The sequence below is a fragment of the Meriones unguiculatus genome, chromosome 15, assembly GCF_030254825.1.
Source record: "Meriones unguiculatus strain TT.TT164.6M chromosome 15, Bangor_MerUng_6.1, whole genome shotgun sequence".
In the NCBI taxonomy this organism is placed as follows: domain Eukaryota; kingdom Metazoa; phylum Chordata; class Mammalia; order Rodentia; family Muridae; genus Meriones; species Meriones unguiculatus.
In genome coordinates, this window is record NC_083362.1 from 16,652,654 (window position 1) to 16,677,339 (window position 24,686).

At 41.3% G+C, this 24,686-nt stretch overlaps 1 protein-coding gene across 2 annotated transcripts in view; it reads right to left on the reverse strand.

Moving 5' to 3' along the window:
* Man2a1 (mannosidase alpha class 2A member 1) overlaps nucleotides 1–24,686 on the reverse strand; it is a 154,694-nt gene that overhangs the window by 83,481 nt on the left and 46,527 nt on the right. For both annotated transcript variants that reach the window (XM_021643630.2, XM_021643631.2), the window contains 6 exons: nucleotides 20,860–20,987; nucleotides 12,665–12,838; nucleotides 9,637–9,823; nucleotides 6,999–7,176; nucleotides 3,994–4,190; nucleotides 509–691 (listed from right to left, as the gene is read on the reverse strand). In XM_021643630.2, coding sequence (XP_021499305.1) covers nucleotides 509–691; nucleotides 3,994–4,190; nucleotides 6,999–7,176; nucleotides 9,637–9,823; nucleotides 12,665–12,838; nucleotides 20,860–20,987 — 1,047 coding nt within the window. The remainder of the gene's footprint in view (nucleotides 1–508; nucleotides 692–3,993; nucleotides 4,191–6,998; nucleotides 7,177–9,636; nucleotides 9,824–12,664; nucleotides 12,839–20,859; nucleotides 20,988–24,686) is intronic.

Here is a 24,686-nt window from a genome sequence, read left to right on the forward strand (position 1 = left end):
CAGTCCTTTCTGTTGTCCTCTTATCTTGTGCTTTCCTACCAGCGTCCCTGTAAGAACATGTCAAGCATCCAAGGACAGCTGGCTGTGAAAGAAGACAGGGTGGAGCTGCTGTACAGTGGGATGGCACTTGTTTATCACCCCAGGTCATGTATGACTGATTAAACATCAACTTATAAACAGGACAACCTCGACTGCCACACTGTACTTGGGACCGGGCAGGGTTGGCTTTAAGGCAATGCTTATTAGCATCTGGAGACGAGGACTGAAGTTGAAAACGGGGCTGAAGTTGAAAACGGGGGCTACCACAATGCTTCCACCGAGTTCTTGAAAGTTGGTGATGTTTGGCTATAACAATATACAGAACAAATAACACTATGTGTGTGATCTCTTATATGCTAGAAGCTTCATCCACACACACACACACACACACACACACACACACACACACACACACCACACTCAAAGTTAAAAAGATTTTATTTGAATCTGTGTTTCTATAATACATTACCTGGTACCATAATCCACCACCACCCAGTCTTTCGAGGTTCCTGTGATAGCATCATGATGCTGAAATAGTCCTAAGTTCCTTCTGGCTTCTGTCAGTGTTGTGTAATGCGGTGATGAAAGAAATTTATTTATCTGGTATTTCTGAGCTTGTTTCAAGGCCAAATGGTAAAGAATTTCAGCAGTCCTAAGTGCATAAAAGAGTCATTAATATGTCTTCTGAAACAAATATATTAACTTTTAATCACTGATACTTTTGTGGTTCTTTTTATTTTGAGACAGGGTCTCACTCTGTAGACCAAGCTGCCCTTGACCACACAGAGACCCACCTGCCTCTGCCCAACCCCATCACTGGTCCCACTGGTGCTGGATTAAACACATGCACTACCATACCCATCCATTTATGATTTATAAATGTCTTTTTTAAAAAGAAATATACAATTTCAATGTACATTTTTTATACAGAAGATACCAATAATAAAATTTTTCTATAAAGCTAGTATCGTACCTATCTAAAAGTACTTAAGTTCTCAAGCACCAAAGACTACTGTGTTTATAGTGATACTGAAGGGTTCAGTACCCTGGAAAGAAGCCAGAGCCTGTTGGCAGAAAGGGAGGTTTATCGGTATGTGAGAGTGAGAAAAATGAAAGCAGACAGGGTGAGAGACGACATTTCAAAACTCAAAGCCCACCCTACAGAAACACGCCTCCTCCAAAGCCACACCTCCCAATCCTTCCCAAACAGTTCCACAGACTGGGGACCAAGCATTCAAATCTATGAGCCTGGGGAGGCTTCCAACTCTATAAATGCTCCAGCCTCAGCCTCTTGGGTGCTGCGTGAACCACTATGTCTGGCCTTTTCATATGTTTTAAAGACGAGACCAGCTTTGGGACAAGAATGAAAACTTATGATGCTCAGAAGACCTGCTTCAAAACAGGCTTCTTTCAAAATGTTTTCAAAGGCAACATGTGCCAAAAGGCCTAAGAAGGTTCTGCATCACAAGCTAGAGAGAGTGGATGAAGGCGCCTTAAAAATGTATCGATGCTCAGGGAGAAGGAGGTACTACAAGTGCCTTTTCATAAAAAGCCATGAGTTCTTTAACCTGTAGAAATGGACGGAAAATAAGTTCCACTTCAGATTGCTTTTCTATGCTCATGCCACAGGCATGAACAAGTCAGAGCTAAGCAAGCCATATGTGCACCCACTTGTATCCACGGCAAACACTCCTGCTTGAGAAAACAGCAAACCAGGACAGTGGGCTCAAAGTTCCTCATGCTGAGACCCTCAAGTACCGTCCCTCATGCTGTGATGCCTCTCCAATCACCAAATTTTTCATTGCTACTTCTTATGTGTAAAACTGCTACTGTTACAGACTGCAGTGGAGATATGCAGTAGGTACTGTATCTGTTATGCGACCCCCAAGGAGTTAGCAACCCACAGGCTGGGAACCTTTACATTCCAGGGACCATCTCAAAGTAGGCTATTAAAGATTTGGAAATGATTGTTTTTTCATGTGTGTGTGCGTGTGCTAGCAACTGAATTAAGGGCCTCAAACACATTAAGCAATCACTACAGCAGGTGTCAAACTATCTGGTTTTCCTCTTTATACCTTTCTATTTCTATCTACACTTTACAAATGAGAATTGAATATTACTATCAGGCAATAAGTTTGTTTATATATAAATTAATACATGTAGAAAGTCAAAACTATTATATACTTTTTACTTCATCTTGCCATAAAGCATAATTTAAAAATGCATTCCTAGTCATAACCACTGTGCCTTGAATATATTTCATAAATTAAGTTTTATTCACAACTTTTTGACATTATAAAATAATTAACACTTAAATTTTACTAATCCATTGATATAAATCTTATACTATTTATCATTCATTCCATTTTATCATAAAAATTTACAATAATAGACATCACTTTATCCTCATTCTTTTAATATATGAAAATTATTTTATAATAATATAAACATAGTACACTTAATATATTATAAATATAAATACTCTTCTCTCATACCTAAGATATTTTCTTAAAGAAATTTGTGATTTTTTAAAAATGTCTTTCAAACTCACTGGCACAGGAGACAACTTCCTGAACAGAACACCAACAGCACTGGCTCTAACATCAATAATCAATAAATGGGACCTCATGAAACTGAAAAGCTTCTGTAAAGCAAAGGACACTGTCATCAGAACAAAACGACAGTCTCCAGACTGGGAAAGGATCTTCACCAACTCTATATCTGATGAGGGAGAGGGCTACAGTTGGGATACAAAGTGAATAAACTGTAATTAATATAAAAAATTAAAATTAAAAAAATGTTTTTCTAAAATGTATCCATAAGACACTAACACACGAAAGAGGACGGGCAAGATCTAATTTGATTTTAGTATCAGGACTCAGCTTGGAGGGGTTGGCGAGATGGCTCGGTGGGCAGTTCAGAACATGAGCTGCTCTTCCAAGAGGGCATGTGGGAAGGCAGCTCATAACCATCTGTAACTCCAGTTCCAGGACATCTGGTATCTCTCTCTGGCTTCTGCAGCCCACAGGCACACATGTGGCACACATACATACATACATACATACATACATGTAAGCAAAACAAACATATACATAAAATGAAACCTAACAAATCTTAAAAAAAAAAAAAAAGAACATCTTGAAAATAAATGTCTCTACTGCATCCTAAGTTTGGGGAAAGACTTAGGCATCTCAAGGTAGTTCACTTCACAGAACCCCAGACTTGGTTTCTTAGAAACCTATTTCCATATGTGACCACATGTGGCTAGAGACATGTGCATGAAATGTAGACTCCAGTTCTTGGCCACACTGGCCACATTTCCTCGCTCAGGTGTCACAGTGGGCATCATGGAAATGCAAAGCTCTCTGCCAGTGACCCAAAGTTCTACTTGATTATGCTGTTTGATATTCTAATGCTTTCAGCTGGCATCTCTACAGAACTGGTTTCCTTCTTCAGCCAATCATCGGCTTGCCCCATCAATTCTCGCCCCTTTCAAGGTTTGTTCTTCTAAGAAGAGAGCACATGTATGGAAAGGTACTTAAAAGAGGTCAGAGCTGAGAGGCAGCCTCTGAGGCCGCCCACACAGGACACACACTCATCTGAGGGTGTGCACTGGAGCCTGCGGGCAGCTGCTGAGGAGCGCTGTGTGCCTCTTCGACTGTAACAGTTGAGCCTGCTGGGTGACCGGCCTGCACACTCACATGGAGTACCATGGAGTAGTGACCCAGGGCCGAGACAACACAGGAAAATTAAGGAGAAAAGCCCAGGATACACACTGAAGAAAATACAATTCAATAGGCTGCTTTTCCCTCTGTAGAGACATATCCTGACTGCTTTAAAAGTCTGTAATTACATTAAACACAGAGCACCACATAAAGATGCATACAAAACTCTATTAAGACGCTATGGTGAGGTAAAAGGATAGACAAACAGAGCTATCTCATGGTCTAATACCTCAAGCGAGACTCCATGATTCTATCCATTCGTTTGTAGAAAGGTCTGGATGTGAAGTAGCCACTCCAATAATGATCATCTCGGTCGGCGTAAGTGAAGAAATCTCCACTCAGGATGGGGAACAGGGACTGGCCACTCTTCTTAGCTGCCGCTTTCTCCAATGCATCAAAATAATCTGACAAAGTTCCAAACTGGATCTAGGAAAGAGTTTAAGAGAGTTGTGTTTCAATTGTTCGTTGATATCTTAAATAATTAATTCTTACACATAGAGGAAAAATTAATAAGCATCTAGGAAGAGTTTCCAAGTCGGCATGAGCACAGAGGTTATACTAGTGAATGAGTAGTGGGGAACGGAGGACGCCAGAGACTCTCTCTCTTTGACATGCACCAAGGCCCAAATTTAACTAAGAGAAAGCATGCCTACCTAAGCACTTTAAGGCGCTTTTTACATCTGCAAGTCTATAGACCCAAAACTGTACAAAGGCTCAAAGTGTTGAAGGATTCAAACAAAGAGTATTTCAGATGAATGTAGACTGGACAGTAGTAAAACCCTAAAGAGCACAAAATGCTCCAGAAATCTGGAAACATTCTTACATATCATACTTCTCCAGACTGTAATTCTTATGAGGAAGATGGAGAGGCTGTCAGAACCACAGGCCGGTCTCAAAGCGGACTTCTAAGCTGAACAGAAGTGAGCAGTAAGAATGACAAGAACTGCAAGGCTGGTGCCAGAGAGCAGCCAAAGCCTGAAGGGACAGAATAAGATGGAAGGAACACAAATATGGTAAGAGCATAACACATGGGGCGCTGTGTGTCCACCATACTACATCAGGGGCTTGTCCAGTCACTGCATGAGACATGAAGACCTAGCAGAGACACAGACAGAAAGGACAGCTGATGGAAATCCGCACCTAGTTATATAGAAAAGAAGAAAAGAGGAAAGGAAAAAGGAAAGGGAAGGGAAGGGGAAGGGAAAAGGGGAAAGGGGGAAAAGGGGAAAGGGGGGGAGGGAAGGGAAGGGAAGAAGGAAGAGAAAAAGGAAGGGGAAAAGAAAAGGAAAAGGAAAAAGGAAGGTAAAAAGGAAAGGAAAAAGGAAAGGAAAGGAAAGGAAAAGAGAAGAGAGAGAGAGAGAGAGAGAGAGAGAGAGAGAGAGAGAGAGATCAGGAGGAGGCTCTCAGTCTGATGAAGGGATTCTGTAAAACCCTACAGCAAGCAGCTAAAATCCACACACAACTAAAGTCAACAAATGTATTAGAAGGTGACTGGACATAAGGCCGGTGACATTGTTACATACAGAATATGTCAAATTTAATGCCCAGAAGTCACCTGTGCTCACCCAGAACCTCTGATGCAATACAATTCTAACAAAAGACCAACGCTTTGAGGGTTGGGTTTTTCAGTTTTTGGTTTTTGGTAGAAATGGAAAAGTTTACCTAGACATATAGGAAACTGTAAGCAACTGTGCAGCCTCGTGTAGAAGTCTATCTTGGTCCCAGCCTCACACCGCTCACTATACTCCAGATATGAGAGGCCCTGAGCCTAACCTGGAGGAGCGGGGCAGTGCACAACGCAGACACCTGTGTGCCCATGCTTGCTCCCACGAGGGTCGGCATCCCTCCACCATGGCCTCCCACGAGGGTCGGCATCCCTCCACCATGCCTCCCACGAGGGTCGGCATGCCTCCACCATGGCCTTCCCCCAGGATGGGTAGCTGCCTCACAAAGCCAGAAACACAGACACAGGGACGCTGAGACATCTGAAACTGTGGCCATGAGAAATTCTCCCCAGGTTTAAGATGATTTTCTTCAGAATCTTCCACACAGACAAAAAGCCTAGCACATCTGTCAGAAGGACACAAATGGGAGATGGGGTATGGAGTGGTGGCTCAGTGATTAAGAGCACTGGCTACCCTTCCGGAGGACCCAGGGTCAATTCTCAGCACCCACATGGCAGCTAACAACTTCTGTAACTCCGGTGCCAGGCAATCTGATGCCCTCTTCTGGCTGCCTTGTGGACTTCACTCCTGAAGCATACTGACATACACGCACACCAATATACGTAAAATAAAAATAAATGATTTTTAAAAGAATAAAAATGCAAGAAAAGCCAATTCTGGTAATGTAAATCCTTCTTGATGCCATGGAGCAAGTCCCTCCCTACTAAACAGTGGCTGAAGGACCAGAGTTCCAGAGTGCTACAGAAGGGTGAGTGTGTGCGCACAAAGGCCCTGTTTCACACCTACACACATTCATATGGTAGCTAAAACCTGCCTCATGTGTTCAAGCAGCTTTATTTATAATAGAAAGAAACTGAAAACAAGCTAACTACAACACTAAATAGAAATGTTTAAAGTAGGGTATTACACTAAATGGATACCAGAGAGATACTGGACAACACACAATAAAAGAATGAAGACAAGTCTCCATGAGGAAGGTGAGGGCTGCACGTATCCGTAGATATGAGGACAAATCCTTAGGATGCAGTGAGGGACCCAGTTGGTTTAGTAAGGTGGCAGTTTTAGTAGCTTGAGTAGTGGTGTGTGTCTCCTAGGAATGTGGAAAGCTAAAAAACTAAAGTTTCACCAAGAATGCAAATGTATCCTCTGAACACAAGACATCTGTAAAGCTCGTGACATACTCATTCATAACAGCTGGTCACGTGACTACATCACAGGGATGCAACTGCCTGGAGGAAACAGTAACCTTCCTTACTGTAAACAAAGCAGACATCCCCCAGGAGAAGCCAGGCCCGAGGAGGTGCACATTTTCTTTTAAATCCCATAAAAATAATGCTTCTCTAATCCCCAAGCACTGACTGTCCCCATGTGCAAAGAAAGGATGAGTTTCAGAAATGAGCCACAGGATACGTATGCTAAGTTTATATTTGTGTGTAACAGCGGCAGGTTCCAGGGACATGGGGCAGAGACCCTGAAGAGTATGCTGGGGTCTCACGTGAGGATGGAGGCTCAACTTCAAAGACACCATCAAGAGCCCCGCCCCCATTACCTTTACTTTAAGATGGGGTTGCGAATTCATGTAATTAAAGAGTTGCTCATAGTTCCTGTACTGCAGATCCCATTCTGTGTATTCATTGAACCGAAAATCGTCTCCCAGTGGAGCCAGAACAACTTTAGTACGGAAAAGTTTTGACTTTTTCCGGTACTGATCGAGTAGCATTTGTGCCCTGCGAAAGAAAAGAGGGAAATGCAAAAAACTTACATCAGGAAAAAAGTTGTCACGGTAGCTCAGTAAAAAAGCAGCTTAGAAAGTCAAAGGTGTATTATATGAAAAAATATTAATTTAAAAAAATTAGGTAAAGTGAGATTTATAAGACAGGCTTTTACTTTATTGTCTGTTTGAAATGGCCACAAATTCTTATTGCAGGGAAACCATACAGTTTTCCAATGGGATTATCCTTTGAGAAGTCACAGCTAACTGAATTTACCAATGTCATCCTGGAATCCCCTAATCCACGACAGCACGTTTTAAAATTATCTCACCTAGGAAGACGTGAGGTTTCTCAACTATGTATCAATACTGAACTTTGTCCTCCTTTAATGTTACACCTAATAATCAAAAATTCTAATAGCCTGGCAGAACACAGAAGAGAGCAAATTTTGAACAAGACTAAAAGGTATAGATCAGAACCCATAATAGCTTCTAGGACTGTGTAATGGCAAAAGGACCCCTGCTCCCTGCACACCTGTCAACAGCAGCTGGCCCCTGCCACACTGCCCTTTTGATCCACAGCTCATTCCTGGCAGCTCAATTAGCTATGCTGGTTTCTACCCTCTGAACCATGACCCCCAAGTCCTGCCAAATGCGACATGCTAATGCTAAAGCTTTTATACTTTAGATTCAGCATTCTGGAGGAACTCCTTCTGGGGGAGGCCGAGTTGGGTGCTGTACAGGAAACAGGAAGATAGGCTCACAAAATGAAATCAAATAAGCAGATGAAGCCAGAGTCATGTAGTGTATAGAAAGTCAAAGCTTATGGAACCAGTGTTTAAATGACAAGGATGTTTTTTGCCTAATATTCCAATTTTCACTTCAAAGATTATCCAAAAGTAAATTCCAATTCCCAATATAAAACTTATGAAAGTACCTCCAAAAACATCAATAAGAGGAATTTTGTGAAAAATAGCATTTAATTAAACTTAGAATCCCATATGGACTTTCTGAAATTTATAGTCTCTGAAACTGCTTTGCAAATACAGAATTTTAGTAGCTTGATAAGTAAAATATAATCATAGTGATTGCAAATAATATATAGTTCTTAGTTTTCTGAGATTAGCATTTGGTGAAATAGCTAATCTTTATTACCAAGTACTTAACTTTTCTCATTTTCTAAAAATATTTTAAATTATTACTTATAATTTCAAATGCACATGAACAATGAGATTATCCACATAGAAACAGAACTTCCTCCTCACGAAACAGGAATAAAAATAAAACATAACAACAGATAAAACATGTACTATAGATGAGAACCCCAGCTACATTCCTGAATAATATAATAATAATAGTATTAGTGATAATGTTGACTAATAGATTAACCAAAGCTATGTGTATAGCTCATGCACGAAGAGAAGGACAGTATGAACATTACCGTGCTTTTAGTTCTGGCATCCTTCACAAACAGAACTCCTTCCTGATATATGTATTATCAGATCTATTCATTTAAAAAGTTACTCAACCATGCCCATGTAATCTGCCCCTTGCTCTCCCTCAGGCTCAGAGCTTCTATTTCTTTAAAATATATATAAAATATATATATACATACATACATACATATATATATAAGTGATATACTCCTAAATATACAGAGAACCTACAACTGTCACTTTACTAAACTATTCATTTTTAAAAGTAACTTTAAAGTCACATGATAGTACATAAATCTTAATTTATTCAAAAGCTGTATTCTTTTCCTAGGAAGATTTAGTGTTTTTATATTATAATGCAATGTATTATACACCTCTCACTTTAAATGTAGGAAATGAACTTTATGAGAACCAAAGTGAGAAACTACAGGTAACTTGAAATGAGAAGTCTCCTTTATTAGCACATTTTATTCTAAAGTAGTCCATCCTCGTGATTTTTATTCAAATATATTTAAATAAAAATAATTCTAATTAAAGTCTTCTGAAAGTCAAAAACATCAGTAAGATGCAAAGATGTATATTCATCCAAGTGTGCAAGTCCCCATTATTGAAATTGTTATTAAGGTAAGAGATAATTATACTCTTCATGTGCTCCATTTCAATAAACGTGTTTTTGCAGTTGAGTTGCTTTTCTTACCAATTTGTACAATGGGGACCAAAAGTCTTATTATCAACAGAAGTCTATGAAATCAATCCAACACAGTAGAGAGCTTTTATAATGAGTGCAAAGGAGGTGGTAATGACGGCATATTATAAGTTAGCCATTGTATATTGATCTACCGTTGTTCACTTGCCATTAAATTATAACACGAAAAGGTATGGTCGAGGTGCTGACATTTTGAAGCTGTTTTAGATGTTTCGAATGAGTAACGTTGAATGAGGGTAATGCTGACTGCCAACACCCAGTTAGTCAGCCCTTCAACAACTCAGTGGAGTAGCCACAGTGTTCCTGCTGTCTTACAAAATCCGTATTTTAATACCTGCTTTGGACATTTCCAGGAGATATTGCTTCTGGGGGCACTCCCCAGGGACAACCATATCTGCCTCCAGGAAGCCGTTTAAAATCAAACTGGCAGCATATTTTAGGATCAGGTCCACAGGTGTGGGGGATGTCATAGCTGTAGAAGGGCATCATGTGGCACATGATATCTGTGACAGATCCGAGATCTAAAATAAAAAGTCAACACATTTCCGTTCACAAAACTGCTGCTCCACATGCCACATATCTAGGTAACGCAAGCTGTGCACTAAATCAGCAGTCATTTTATACTCCAGGAGCACTTCTCAGCCGCAGCTGAAGGAAGAGCTGGGGCTTGCCCTCACTCACCTCTTCTATCTGCTAGAGCTGAAACACAGAATCCCCTGGTGAACCAGCAATTGCCGACCTGGAGGGTACACCCTGAGCAAAAGTAAGAGGTACAGCTGGCTCATGCAAAACCATGACCTTGTCCACCCTGGGTTGCCAGCTTTTGCTACCTCTTTTCCTAGGGACACACTGTGACAGCTACATCAACCAGGGAGGCTCTGTGAGAAGAGGAGTAAGAGGGAGGGCTGAAGGAAAAAGGAGACAGGGTGGGCAGAGGAGGAGGAGGCCCTGGACAAAGGCCAATTCCCCTACAGCAGGAGAGAAAGTGGAGCACTGGAAAGTGCCTGGAGTCTCTCCTGCTGGTCCCCAGGGAGGAGTCGGTGGTATTTTCCATCACAAAGGGTACAGAGGGAAGGGGAATTTCCAATTCAAAAATCAAAGCAAACCAAAAAGGCAAGGAAACTACACTAGCTACAGATAGAGGATTGCTTTAGTAAGACCTCCCTGTCAGCAGGAGACTGCCCATCAGGCAGAAGCAGGGCACCCACCAGACTCTAAGTACTTTAGAGGATTGCTTTAGTAAGACCTCCCTGTCAGCAGGAGACTGCCCATCAGGCAGAAGCAGGGCACCCACCAGACTCTAAGTACTGAGGAGGGTGCTACTCTTGACCGGTAACCTCCTTTGATGGATGTGTGGATTTCCAGTTTCTACACTGGGTATTGCTTCTTTAATAAAGACAAGGCAATCAGGAAATATTTTAAACAATGAAAATAACTGCTTCATTAAGCACAGAACACACAAACAAGCTACACCTAATTTGAAAACATCTTTCAGGAAGCCACATTCTCAAGCCTATTCAAGAAGTCCTAACTGGCTTTAGTCACTTCTTTGACAAGTTTTTAAACTAATCAAAACCTGTGTCTCCGTGCTATGCCCTGGAAGTATCAATGAACAACACCCCCAAGTGTGACACCAAGAACAATGATCACTGATGCTGGCTGAAAAATACAGGCTGACATGAGACCCAAAACAGGTGGTGAATATGCTCCAGCTTTCTTCTTTGACCAAGACATAGTGTGGACCTTTTCTAACACTCATCCTCGGCAGCTTCCTGTACACAGTTCAATCGCTGTGTCTATATTATACTACATTAAAACAATTTCCTTATACACAGGATGTTTTCTTTATTCCTTTCTAGCTGTGGCAAAGCCAGAAAACTATTCCATAATTTCTTACCAACTGATAATTCTAAGCAACTTGAAACATGCCAATTATTTAGACAAAGATTTTTCAAATTATTTGTTTTTCAGATTAAGGTGTATTTGGTCAAATTCCATGTGATGTTAACAAACACCCTGCAAGATCTGGGCCACCCTCAAGGGTGAGTTTTTTCAGAATTAATTAGATAGATAGATAGACAGACAGACAGACAGATAGATAGGTGATAGATAAGTAGATATGTAGATAGATGATAGATACATAGATGATATATAGGTAGATAAATACATCAATGATGATAGATAAATGTTAACAGATGATATAGACAAAGACAGATGACAGATAAGATAGAAGATAGATAGGTGATAGATGAAAGATAGATTAGATAGAGACAGATGGTAGATCGATAGATGATAAATAGATAAAATAACTAATTACGTTCCTTACTGAAACACAGGAACACGAATGGGAGTCCTTCTGCAGATGCAGAAACGACTTTTCTGAAGCAATGGGGCAGGCAGGGCTTTATCAGGAAGCAAGTATGAGGTGGTTGGGGCCCTGGTACCCTTTCAGCATCAAAATCCTTTTTCAGAGATGGAAGCTGGAGTCAACCACACTGGCCCTGTGGCTCATGGCTCCTTTGGCTAAGCTTTATCTCAAAGCTATTTATATTACAATTCAAAACAGTAGCAGAATTGTTGTTATGAAGTAGCAATGAGAATAATGTATGCTTAGGGGCCACCACAACCTGAGGAACAGTATTAAAGGGTCACAGCTCTAGGAGGGCTGAGAATCACTGATCAAATAAGTCATATTTACTACGTGGGATTAATAACTAAAGTCATCATTATAAAGACCGAAGTAAAAGCATCAGCTGGCACAGTTCGAAATGCTTCTATTTGCTTCTGCCCTGTCATAAAAGCAACTTCACAGCTTTCCAAACAGGAGCTGATGTCAATGTTTACGAGACTCCTGACACAAGCAGAGCAGGAAGCAACTGTCCTGTAACAGGACTGTCTTAAGGCAGCCTGCTGCTCAAGGCCTGTACTGTTGGCAACACCCGCTGTGGTGTGGTGTTTCTAACGAGAATGGAATCCTAGGATTCCACACGTTCCAACGCCTGGTCCCAGGTGATCAGACTTTTGGGTAAGGATCAAGGTGTGGCCTTACTGGAGGAGGGGTGCTGGTGTTGGAGAAGGTTTGCCACTGAAGCTGAGCAATGTCATTGCAGTTGGCTCTATTTCGTGGCTGTATTTCAAGGTGTCAAGTTCTCGGCTATTGCTCCAGTGCCTTATCAGCCAGCTCACTGCCACACCCCACTATGAACACGGATTCTAACCCTCTGGGGCCGTAAGCCCCAACAAAGCTTTTCTTTTCCAAGTTGCCCTAGTCTAGGTGTCTCTTCGCAGCAATAGAAGAGTGACCAAGACACCCCATACAGCTCAAATGAAACCACCAGCTGTCATCAACAAATTCTACATACCCCAATTCTGTCTCCAGAAAAATTCCAGAGTTTTTTGCAAGGAGAAGTGTTTTTTCACCGCATAATGGACTCTCTGGATGAGCATGTGTGAAAATCCAGCACGTTTTAGAAGGTAAGCCATTGTGGGTGAATGTCCAAAAGGATCTATGGACCAACCCGAGCGAGGTTTCACACCTGTTGATAAAGAAAAGAAGTGTTACTGTTTTTTTTCTTTATGTGTGTTTTGTTTTGTTTTAATGATAAATGAGATAAAAAGAAGTTACAGTGCACTGAGACCCCATCAGAGTGCCACGGTCCGCTGGACTTGGAGATAAAGAGTACTCTTTTGTTTTGCTTTTCAAGACAGATTTTTCTGTGTGGCCTTGGCTGTCCTGGACTCACTTAGCAGAGCAGGCTGGCCTGGAACTCACAGAGCTCCACCTGCCTCTGCCTCCGGAGTGCTGGGATTAAAGGTGCGCACCAGCTTATTGCACCAGTTCACAGTCATGACTAAGTGACTGCTAACTACTGGCGTAGTCCGACGCCCGGTCTGTCTGTGGGGTTGGACAGCCTGGAGCCTGGCTCATCCGTTAACTCAGCCTGGAACCTGCCTCATCTGTTAACTCAGCCTGGAACCTGCCTCATCCATTAACTCAGCACACACGTCCAAGTCCCAACCGGCTGCCATCGGTGCCCTTAAACAGCCCAGCACGGTCCTATCACACAACGGCAGAACTGAGTCAGACGCCACGCTCAGGGCACGCTAATGCTCTTCCTTCCCCTCTGCCTACACAATGAGGTCAATGGACCGCTTCAAACACAGCTCAGATCCACAGTAAGAGCCATCAGCTAAAACGCATCTGTTTCACAGAGAATAAAATTTGATAAAAATAAAAAATGCGCAGGTTAGAGCTAATAATAAAAGAATATTCATCTAGCATTATACAAATCTGATCACACAGTTATTCAAGGTTCTCAAATAAGACTTCCACTTCCAGTGTAAAACTTGGCCTGACTAAATAGAGCTGTGCACAGGTTTGTTTTCTTCCTCAAGCACCTGTTTAGCATGCTCGCATATCTACAATTATGGGAGACCGGAGGGTTAAAAAAAAGGAGCTGAAGCTGATCCTGGCTTTTGTAGCAGAGACTATCATTCAAAAAGCTATGACCCAAAGTAACTAATAGGACAGGAGAAAAAGAATCCTTGCTGAGTAATTCTAAAGTATAACAAAAGAGACTGAGAAGGAAAAGTAAAGACCCAAACAAGACTCAAGTAATTCAAATACACACACACACGCACACACACACACGAACACCCACACATACACGCACGTACACACACACACATACACGAACGCGCACACACGTGCACACACACTGCCAACACTGATACAGGGAGATATTGAGTGCCTCTCATAAGCAGGGAATAAGAGAAAACATAGGCCCAGAGAAGTTCTAGCCAAAGAGATAAACACTACAGCAATAACCTAACCTAACCCTAAGGAAACAAATTCAGATTGACAGACTTTTTCAAGAATAGGCTTGTGCTCTTCAAAATACTACGGTCAAGAAACTCGAAAAAAGCTGAGGAAATGCTCAAGAGTAAAGCAAAGTAAGAGATGTGACAACTGGATGTAACTTGGTCCAGCGCTGGCCACTTGGGAGAGTGGGGAACAGCAGCCTCTCCATGCTGGGGCGCTGGGACCCCGAGGCCGCCCGCCCGTGAGTTAGTCTGCCCTGGTGTGGCGCTGCTAAAACTCCTTCTCTTTACATATGAAAGTGTCCTGATTTCTTAACAAATACACTATCAAGTGGGGACAAAAGCGCCTCTGACTCACTGTCACATGGCTCATTAAACAGGACACTCATGAGTCTGTGTGCAGAGGTACGGCGTCCTTCCCAAGGGACGCCCGAGGACATTTCCATGAGCGTGGAACTTAAGGAGGGTATGTGTCACCACAAATAAAGGGAAGAGTAAGATCCTCCACCGGGCAGCAAGCACATCAAATGTCAGGGAGGTTAGCGCCCCTCAGTTTAGAACTGCGGCATCATTGATCATCTTTTCCCTACCAGAGCCACTGGAACCACAGAGGAGCAACTCAATGCCATTGAAAAAGAAATCCAAAAAGCCTAACAATACTGAAAACACGTAAAAGCACTCAAACAACAACTGTGGTAGGAACGGAGGTAAGAGCTGGGGAAGAGTCGCCTGCATTCCAGAACTTGCCAGGACTTTCCTTGGCATTAGACAATTTTTATTATTATTATTTTTTAATAAAAGGGTAAGAGGAAGATTCAGGGGTAATAAAAAAGAATCAGCCAGGCCTGATGGCACATGCCCCTAATTCCAGCACTTGGGAAGGCAGAGGCAGGTGGAACTCTGTGAGTTCGAGGCCAGCCTGGTCTACAGAGTGAGTTCCAGAACAGCCAAGGCTACAGAGAGAAACTCTGTCTTGAAAAAAAACAGAAAGAAAGAAAAAAGAAAAAAATCCAAACTTTTAAACTAATAACATATAGGAAATTCAGATTATTTTAATAGTATGTCACAGTTGCAAATTCTCTATTTCCTCTTGTATTCTACTGAAATGTTACTGTCCTAACTTTCTTACATGAACTACCAATACTTTTTATATTAAAGTATTATTTAATACAAAGATGACTATATATAATTATTACTTTATATTATAAATAATTAAAATCTTAGGTTTGGCTTCTCATAAAACAATTTTAATTGACATTTTAGACATAAATCAGATTATATCTATATTTATGGAAATATTTTTAGCATAATTAAAAAGTCTACCTACAACAGAAAGTTCTGTGAGCATAAACTGTTGCAGAAAGGTTTTCAAATGCCCGTAAAATTCTTGGCATGTAAAGGGTACAATGCTGACTAGTTATTATATTAAATATCCTAAACCAATAAATAATTCACATAAATGTAGCACATTAAGAAAGAAATCTAATTTCGCTTATGAAAACAAATATAAAAATCATAAGACAAAAAGCATTCTAAACAGATTGAACTCCACAGCACCCAAGCCAAAAGGGATTTCCTCTGGAAGTCAATGACTTTTTAATTGCGCAAACAGCCATCGCACTCGCTCAGAACAGATTAGAAAACCGCATAATGTTAACAGAGATCTGAAAGAAATGTAGTAATACTGCAAATTGAAGACTCCTAAAAACTTTTTTCTCAACAGTATCAACAAAGATCTACATAAAATCATAGATAATATATTTAGTGTCTCTAAGCAATTTCATTAAATTTCAGAAATAAGAAAGGCAAGTGTCACTATTAACATGATGACTACAGAAAATTTGGTCTAATCACTAGCTGTATTAAATGGGTAATTTTCATTTTCAAGGCAGTACACACTTACTATATTTAATAAATTATATAAAATATTAGCAGCAATAAAAAGATAAAGTAACTTGTTAGATTTATATAGTTATATACACATACAAATCAAAAGCTTTCTTAAATATTAGTATTAAAAGAAAGAAGAAAGATACAGTCATGCCTAGTGTTCATTGCAGACATGGCAGATTCTAAAATCACCTGGGCGACAGTCCGTAATCTCACCTGTGGGGATCCTCTTGAGTGTGTTAACTTCTGGGCAGGGATGCCTCTTAATTGTCAGCTAGGGCTTAGGCTATGTATGTGGGAAAGTACGCTGAGCACTAGTTTGTATCCTCCACTGCTCTCTTCTTATGGTGGACCCAAACGAGCAAGGAGCTCCTTCAACTTCCCAGCACAAGGGACTGTGACATGGAACTGTGAGCTAAAATAAATCCTTTCTCCTTAAAGCTGCATTGTCAAGAGTATTTTATCACAGCAACAGAAAAAGAAGCTAACATGGGTACCATTAAAAAATAAAAGCCATAGGCTGGTGAGATGGCTCCGCAGGTAAAAGCACTCACTGTGTCAGCCTGATGGCCCAAGCTCAACCCCAGAGCTCAAGGTGGAAGGAGAGAGCAAACGCCTGAAAGTTGTCCTCTGACTACTATATACCCACCAGATACACACATATCACACACACACACACACACACACACACACACACACATACACACAGAGAGAGCAGGGGATAAGAGACTCAGACAGAGACAGAAAGAGTGATAAAATCTTAAACAACAAATGAACAATCACAAAATGGCAGAAAATCTTCATAAGCATATGAGAAATAGCTCAGATTCAAAATAAAGAACAGACAAAGTCGACAGCCCAACTGAAAAGAAAGAGTAAAAGACTTAAAAACCTCAAAACAGGGAAAACAATGGGCAATAAAAACAAAAATGTACTCAGTAGCCTCAGCTGTGAAGGAAATACAAGATGAAGCAATAAAATCATGTATCTCTACTGAAATCATGTATCTCTACTTGAAAAGACTGGCACAAGAAATGTCAGCCAAAATATGAAACAAATTCATTGCTGGTCGAGTGTCCAGTAGTAAAAGCAGTTTGAAAGCTTCCTTGTAGCTATAAAGTTAAACACAGTGTGCCCAGAGAGTCTACACTGAGTATTTATCACTGACAATGAAGCACACGCCTAAAAAGAGCGGGCACATGGCTGCATGAGAGCCTGTGTCAAACAGCTAACACCCGGAAGCACACTGCAGACATTTAACAGGAATCTAGCTTCAAAATCAAATGTTACTCAGCCATGAAAAGGAGTGAACAACAAAAACAACAACCAATCACAAAAATTTTCTGGTTGTGGCAAGATATAAGATCACTATACAGAAACCAATATGCAGAGTTATAGACATGGCCAACAACTACTCCTAACAGAAATCAAGTAAACAAATTCCCTTTACAGTGGCCTCTAACAAAATAAAACAACTAGAACCAAATTCAACAAAGAGGCAAGACTTTCACAACCCAAACTGTGAAAACATCACTGAGGAGAACTGCAGAGCTACATGAATGGAAGCAAGACTCACCTTCCTGCTTCAGGGGTTGCCGCGGGGTAACCTTGCAGTGCTTCTTGTTTGACCAACATATTCGATACATTCCTACCCAAACCACAGCTTGTATTTTTCATTTTTATTTGATGTATATGAGTGCTTTGACTGCCTGTGAAGTATGCGCACAGGTTGCCTGAAGTGCCCAAAGGGGCCAGAAGAGGGCATCAGATCCTCTGGAACTGGGGTTACAAGCAGTTACAAGCCAACAGGGGTTTACATCTCCCAGATTGGCCTGGAATATACTGGGTAGACAAGGATGACCTCAAACTCCTGACTCCTCTGCCTCCACCTCCTGAGTGCTGGGACGAGAGGTGTGCACCCTGCTGCCCTCCTGAGGTGATCTAAGAACCAAAGTGGAGCCTTGCGCCTGCTGAATACTCTACCTACTGAGCTGCATCCCTAAACACAGCTAGTTCTTTTGCAAAAAGTGAGTGAGTGATCTAAAATTCAAGGCAAATAAACAGAAAGGAGTCAAACAAGTTGTTTTGTTTTGTTTTTTAAGTTGGAATAGTCATACTTCTGAATACCACATTTTAAAACACAGCTAATTATCAAGACACTGTGGTACTGGCATGAGGGTGGACACTGTCAACAAGAGTGCCAGGACAGTTCAAGAGGAAAAGAAGAATGTTTACAATGGGGTGTTCAGACAAAGGAGCATCAGCAAAAAATGAACATGGAGTTCCATCCAACCACACCACAGGCTAACTCAAAGTGGCTCGCAGACATAAAACCCAAACTCTGGTTTGGACCATGTCTTCTTACTATGCCAAATCACAGCTTGTATGCTTTATATTTTATGTATATGAGTGCTTTGACTGGCTGTAAAGTCAAAGAACCAGAAAATTAGACATATTCGGGGAGAAAAACTGAACCTGAGCTGAATGTGCACAGACTTTATTTTTTGTTTTGCCTAAACATTATTTATATTGCATGTACATTTTTATTAATATTATAATAGAGACTGGTTTAAAATATGCAGAAAGAAGTAAGCGTAGTGGTCTTACGTACATGCTACGTCATTTTACTGAAGGTACCTTGTGTATCTGTGGGGAATTCTAGAGCCCCTCCCCGGAGCTACTGAGGCTTCTTTAAAAAGGGAAGAGGCAGGCAGGGCGCAAGGAAGGTGTCCGCTAATGGACATGAGGTTTGTTGTGCAGATGGGTGAGTTCCAAAAGCAGATCACGGTAGCTGTGGAACTCCATGAGCATGACACCACCCAACTGCAGACTTTAAAAGAGCGCACTTTACTACCTGAAAATCTGTCTCGATCCAGTTGGAAGACAAAACTATACAGAGCAAGCAAAGACGCTAGATGCAAAGGAGTATGCTGCGAATCTATTTGTGAACTGTTCAAAAAGCCTCTGCAGTAGCAGGAATCAGGCAGCATTGGGCTGGGGGGCAAGGGATGAGGGTGTGAGAGAGTGTTCCCGGGTGCTGTATGAAATGAGCATGTATGCACATATATGCATCTGTCGAAACTCCCCAACCTCTCAATGTAAGATTTATACTTTGTGCTATGTCTAAGCTATACTTCAGCAAAAGCTAAACATTGAGAAAAATCCACAAGTGAGGTTTATACACAGTGAACCTCCTGGCTATGACATATTTCAATATTTAAGGAAAGGGGTCATCCGGTGCAGGTCTGAACCTTTGTCTACACAAGGCTTGCTGACTTGCCAAAGCTTGAGTCTCAGAATGCTGTCACAGGGCTGACTTCGGACTGAGAACGGACAGAGTAAAGGCTTCAAAGATAAAAGGCACAGGGACCCAGGTCCAGAGGAGGAAACATGACTTTCCAAAGGGTCTTCCTTGCACACACGCTTCATTCTTCTAGCACCAAATTCTAAGAGCATGCAGGGCAGCCATCAACTGAGAAACCCATCACACATTCAGCACCCAGGAAGTTCACTGGGCACTGCTCACTCAAGAGCACACTCACTAAGGTGCCAGCTTCCTGAAGGAAGCAAATGCTAAACCCACAATGCGCTCTGAAGAGCAGTGAGTCACTCTAAAAACCCCCAGTGCTCTCCACAGCAGCCAAGAGCAGACACACAGCAAGGTCTTTGCAGTCAGAATCTCAGCTATAGCAACGCATCTCCACAGATGCTGTATCTGCACTGTATTCTCCAAGCTTTGAAAAACAATTACCACAACAACAGCGGTATGGAAAAAAAAAAAATGAAGCAAGTATGTCAAAATGTTAACAACTGGCATGTGCAGATGTTTCTAGGATAACTTTGCAGTAGATTTTAAACTGTGTTAAAATAAAAAGGAAATAAATATAATAGGGGAGATTTTGATTCCTAACAGAAAAAAATTAAATCATAAATTATCCAGAAATAATTTCAATAAAAATCATGCGTGCTTATCATAAAGAAAACCATAAAAGCCATAGCGAGATATGAAATATTTGAAAAGAGCTTCATGTCTTGTTACAAAATGTACTATCAGGTATAAAGAGGGTGCCAGTGAGCTCTAGGTTATATTCAAAGAACTGCAGAGAACATGTGATCCGACGGCCCAGCGGCCTCCTCCATGGGTCCAGTTGCGCTGAGCACCTGCTATCACCGTGCAGGTGTAACCCTGCCCCCACCAGCCATCTCCATGGAGACCCCTGCCATCAAGACCTGCACCTCAGCGACAAGCACCTGGCTCAGTTGGGCCAATGAGATAAAGTATTAGGAAAAATATTTTATCCTGGTTGCTAAACTGGACAGCTGGAGGGGCAGAGCCTTTCTGCTGCCTAGAGCCATCTTTCTTATACACTGCTTAGAAAAAACTGGATAAAGACCAATGGACAAGCAAGGTGAACCCAAGACAACAGTCTCAACCGCATAAGTTACCAGTCCCGGATGGTACCGTGCCCAGTCCCGGATGGTACCGTGCCCGGAGCTGCTGTAACACTGGATCTTCAGGATTTTCCATGATATAATACATGCAAACCTTAGCTTTTTCTACTCTCCTATCTTCAATGTATTAAGGTAATAATAGGGTTCTGCCTCCTGTGATTAAGTCTTAACTAATATATAATTAAAACATAAACTGATAAACAAATGAAACAATCAATAAATAAAATAACAAGCATGATTGATGACCTTAAACGAAACAACCATATGTCTATGTGATTGACTGAGACGTAATAAAGAAGAATGAATTATCAACAATTATGAGGGACATTAGTTCGGGTCCCCTATGTGTAGCTTCCCAGAGCAGCCCAAATGAAGGGGCGTCACACATACATACCTAGATTTTTTTCCAGCCATTGATGCCCTTCAATCAGTTGGTCAATTAAGGCAAAATAATGTGGAGTGGCTTCATCGGGCATAACCCAGCCGCCTGTCACAATCTCAAGCTGACCTCCCTGTAGTAAACTAGGGAGAAAACAAATAGAGGTTAAGGTAACAAAGTTGAGAGAAGAAACTAAAACACAAACATTTAAGATCAATCTCTACATGTAGCCAATACTTACGTGAGGGAGGTGGAAAAACATTTTTTAAACAAGTTACTGAGTTTCGACTCCAGGCCCAGAGATGAAGAGCCTACAGTGAAGAGTCCTGGGTGACCCTTCTTTTCCTAGGACACTTTCCCCCCACAGGTATAATACAAGACTCCTGATGTCAAGACCCAAGTGGTTTCTTTCTGAATCTCAGAGAGCACTGGGCAAGTGCTCTACGGGGCGATGTGTTTGGTGTTCACTGTCATTTCAAGGATGGTGTCTGTTTCAATACACCGGTATCAGAAAGCGGTATTTACCTCTGTCCTTAGGACACAGTTAAGGGTCTTAAGCACAGTGCCCAGTAAACACGGTAAATAACCACTGTGGTTCAGCTTTAGGAAAATGTGGGCTACACAGCTTTTAAAAATAATTGGCTGAAAAGCTGTACCACTGCTGTTATTCATCTGTTGAGTATTCCTTTGCAAAGTACCATACAAGACAGTGATTATCAATTGTTAATTATTAACATGTCTTTCTTTGAGAAGGAAAGAAAATTATGAAGTACTGGAAATTTAAAAAGCATCTGAGAAAGCAGAGAGGTCAAAGATTGCATGTCCGATATCACAGGCTGTCAGACTGAGGGGCCTGGAGGTTTAGGGAGCCGGGAAGCTAAGTATCATGTTGACATGACCAAAAAGGCACTGGAGCTTCTAAAACCTGTATTTATGTAAGAACACAACTAAGCCCACCATACTGTACCCTCCCTTTCTTGTGGACAACATGCTTTTTTAACCTAGTTAATTGTTTTTACTGACCTTATGTCTGACTTTGCCACGTTCCAGTAGCGATATGGACCTGACCACTGGGCATCAGATGTTGGTACCCTGAGATGTAAGTGTGGACTACAGTGTAACCCCTACCCATCAAACATGGACATGCTTTCAATCTCGTTATTTCACTAGCCTAATCAACACACATACTATGGAAATTTTCAAATATAACTGCTTAAAAATAAATTATGTGCTGGGCTTGACTAGAGAGAAATTGCAAGTTAATAAGAACTAAAGTGAAATGGAAGAAAAAAAAATATTCCAAAGACAGTTTGTTTGGTTTTTTGTTTTTTGCCTTTTCAACCTATGTCAGATTTATTTTGCTAAACCCTCCTATCCTATAGGCCTGAATAATTTCCAAGAACAGTCAACCAACGCGAACATTACACATTCTATACAGCAAGGTGATTTTGTTATTAACAAATCCCTTTCCTGGGAAGCCTCGGATGCCCTTCTGATGGAACATCTGAGTTCTCATCATGCACAACGGTTACTCTAAAGACTAAGCCTTTTTCTTACTCAATGTTAACAAGCAATTTCATGCGGCTTCTCTGCATCAACCTGGATGATTCCAGCTGCCTTGCTGCCTCAACCCAAATATAAGTTATCCAGATGTCTCCATTGCGTCCCAAGGCAATTCAGCAGTCCCCTCTATCTCCTCTCTGTATGAAAATCTACCCTTTATAACAAACCAAAGTTACCTGTTTATCCCTGTCTGCTGTTTGCCCTCCCTCCTACCTGCCCGCAGAATGCAACTGTCAGGAGAACGGGGACGAGCATGTGCCATTAAATGCCTGGCACCCAGAAGCCTGCTTTGAGAAACAGGCACATGACAATCTCCGTCTGGTATTAGTAATTAGCTAGCAGTTTAAATTAGGTCAGGCTCAGACATAAAATAAATCAACAAGGGTAAGGTTGGTTAGAATGGAGTTTCAATAACATAGACAGCAGTAGAAAATATGGAAGAGGAGCAAAGAGGGTTCATGAAAACCTATCTGTGGGAAAACAGGTATGACTGAGGCAAGAGAAACAAATGCTGGTGATAGCACAAAGATGGCGGGACGTTCCCAAGCCCAGGTGTTTAATAGTGATGTTAATAAACACTGGGAGTGAGAAGGGAGAAGCGGCTTTGTGGTAATGGACATACTTCAGTCTGAGGTAGCCGGTGACAGCAGTGTTTCCAAAGGGGACTGACTGCAATCAACGGAAACTTAGATTAGGAAATGACTCCCGGATAAAAATCAGTTTCACAGACTGAAAGGGGAGGAAAAAAGGATTGACAGGAAAAGGATTGACAGGAAATCTTTAAAAAGAAAATCAAAAGGAGAGTCAAAGGTCAGGTGGGAAGAGAAAATGGAATTGATAGGAAGTGTTAAATAAATCTGTGAAAAACATCTACAAAAAAGTCAAGAGGAGAAGCTGGCCTTCATAGTTCACAAAAAGCGTTAAAGTCACCATAACTATGACAGAAGAGACACAAAGGTTGATCAGACTATAAAGCCGAGAGAGGTGGGCTGTCCAAATACTGCTGCTAATTAGTCATCAGAGAGACTAGAAAAAAAGATCACATGAAAAAGCCAAGATCATGGCATGGGAACCAGGGGACTTCCTATACCACAGTGTGCTCATCCAGGCTTTTAAGAAAATCTGCAGCCGGGTCAGTGGAGCACACCTTTAATCCCAGCACTCAGAGAGGCAGAAGCAGGCAGAATGCTGTGAGCTTGAAGCCAGCCTGATCTTTGAAGTGAGTCCAGGACAGCCAAGACTATACAGAGAAACCCTGTCTCAAAGAAAAAAAAAAAAAAGAAGAAGAAGAAGAAGAAAAAGGAAAAGGAAAAAAGAAAATCTGCATAAGCAGGCCAAAATCAGAACAAGAGAATGGCAGAAAAAAAGAACAATTTCAGTTACCTTAGCTTAGTTTATTTAATCAGACAAGAGAGAACACTGTGTAGAAGAAAACACTGGATTTTAACTATTGCAGCCACACGCTAAATACCATCACAGAGACAGAAATAACCAGGTTAGCAAGTTCACCTGTTCCATGGTGGCATCTGTTTCCTACTATGTATCCCTTTGAATCATCCGCAAGAATTGAGGAAAAAATATTATAAAACCAAGTTTTTCATAAGAAGGAAGATTTAGTTTGACATACTGACTGAAGTAGACAAAATAACCCCCTGTGCAACCATTCGCCCATTCCCCGTTATCAATAAGAACAATAAAAGAAGTATCACACTTAAAATCGTTTGCAGTCACATGAAAATCAGACTGCAACTGTACTTTCCAGACTTAAAAACTAAAGAGAATAAATAACAGGAAATACCTGCATCTACAGAAACACTGACTTAAATATAGGCACTTCTGTGTACTTAGTGGTCAACAGCATCAAATGAAGCATTTCTGTAAGAAGCAGAGGAAACAGCCAAACAATGCATGTCTGCCTCCTTGAAGCCTGTTTCTTACTCTCCACTGAAAGGCTCTCTGCTTTCTGACAAACTGTTCAATGTACACATCATTCTGAACTGAAAAACATGAGCACTGCACGCAAATATGAGAAGGGGAGAATGCACACTGAACAAATTCAAAGGTCTAGCGGCTAGCCCCTAACTTTCAAAATCACCGCGACTTACACTTCACTTTTTACAGTGCTGGCTAGCTGCCTTGTAGAAGACGTTAACCATAGCTCCACATTTCTAGTCCAGTGCCAGGGGATTTGGTATAAAACGCTTAAAGAAGTAACTGATCGAAAGTAAGCTGGGTGTATCTGCCACTGCTCATTTTGCCCGAGACACAGATTTTACACT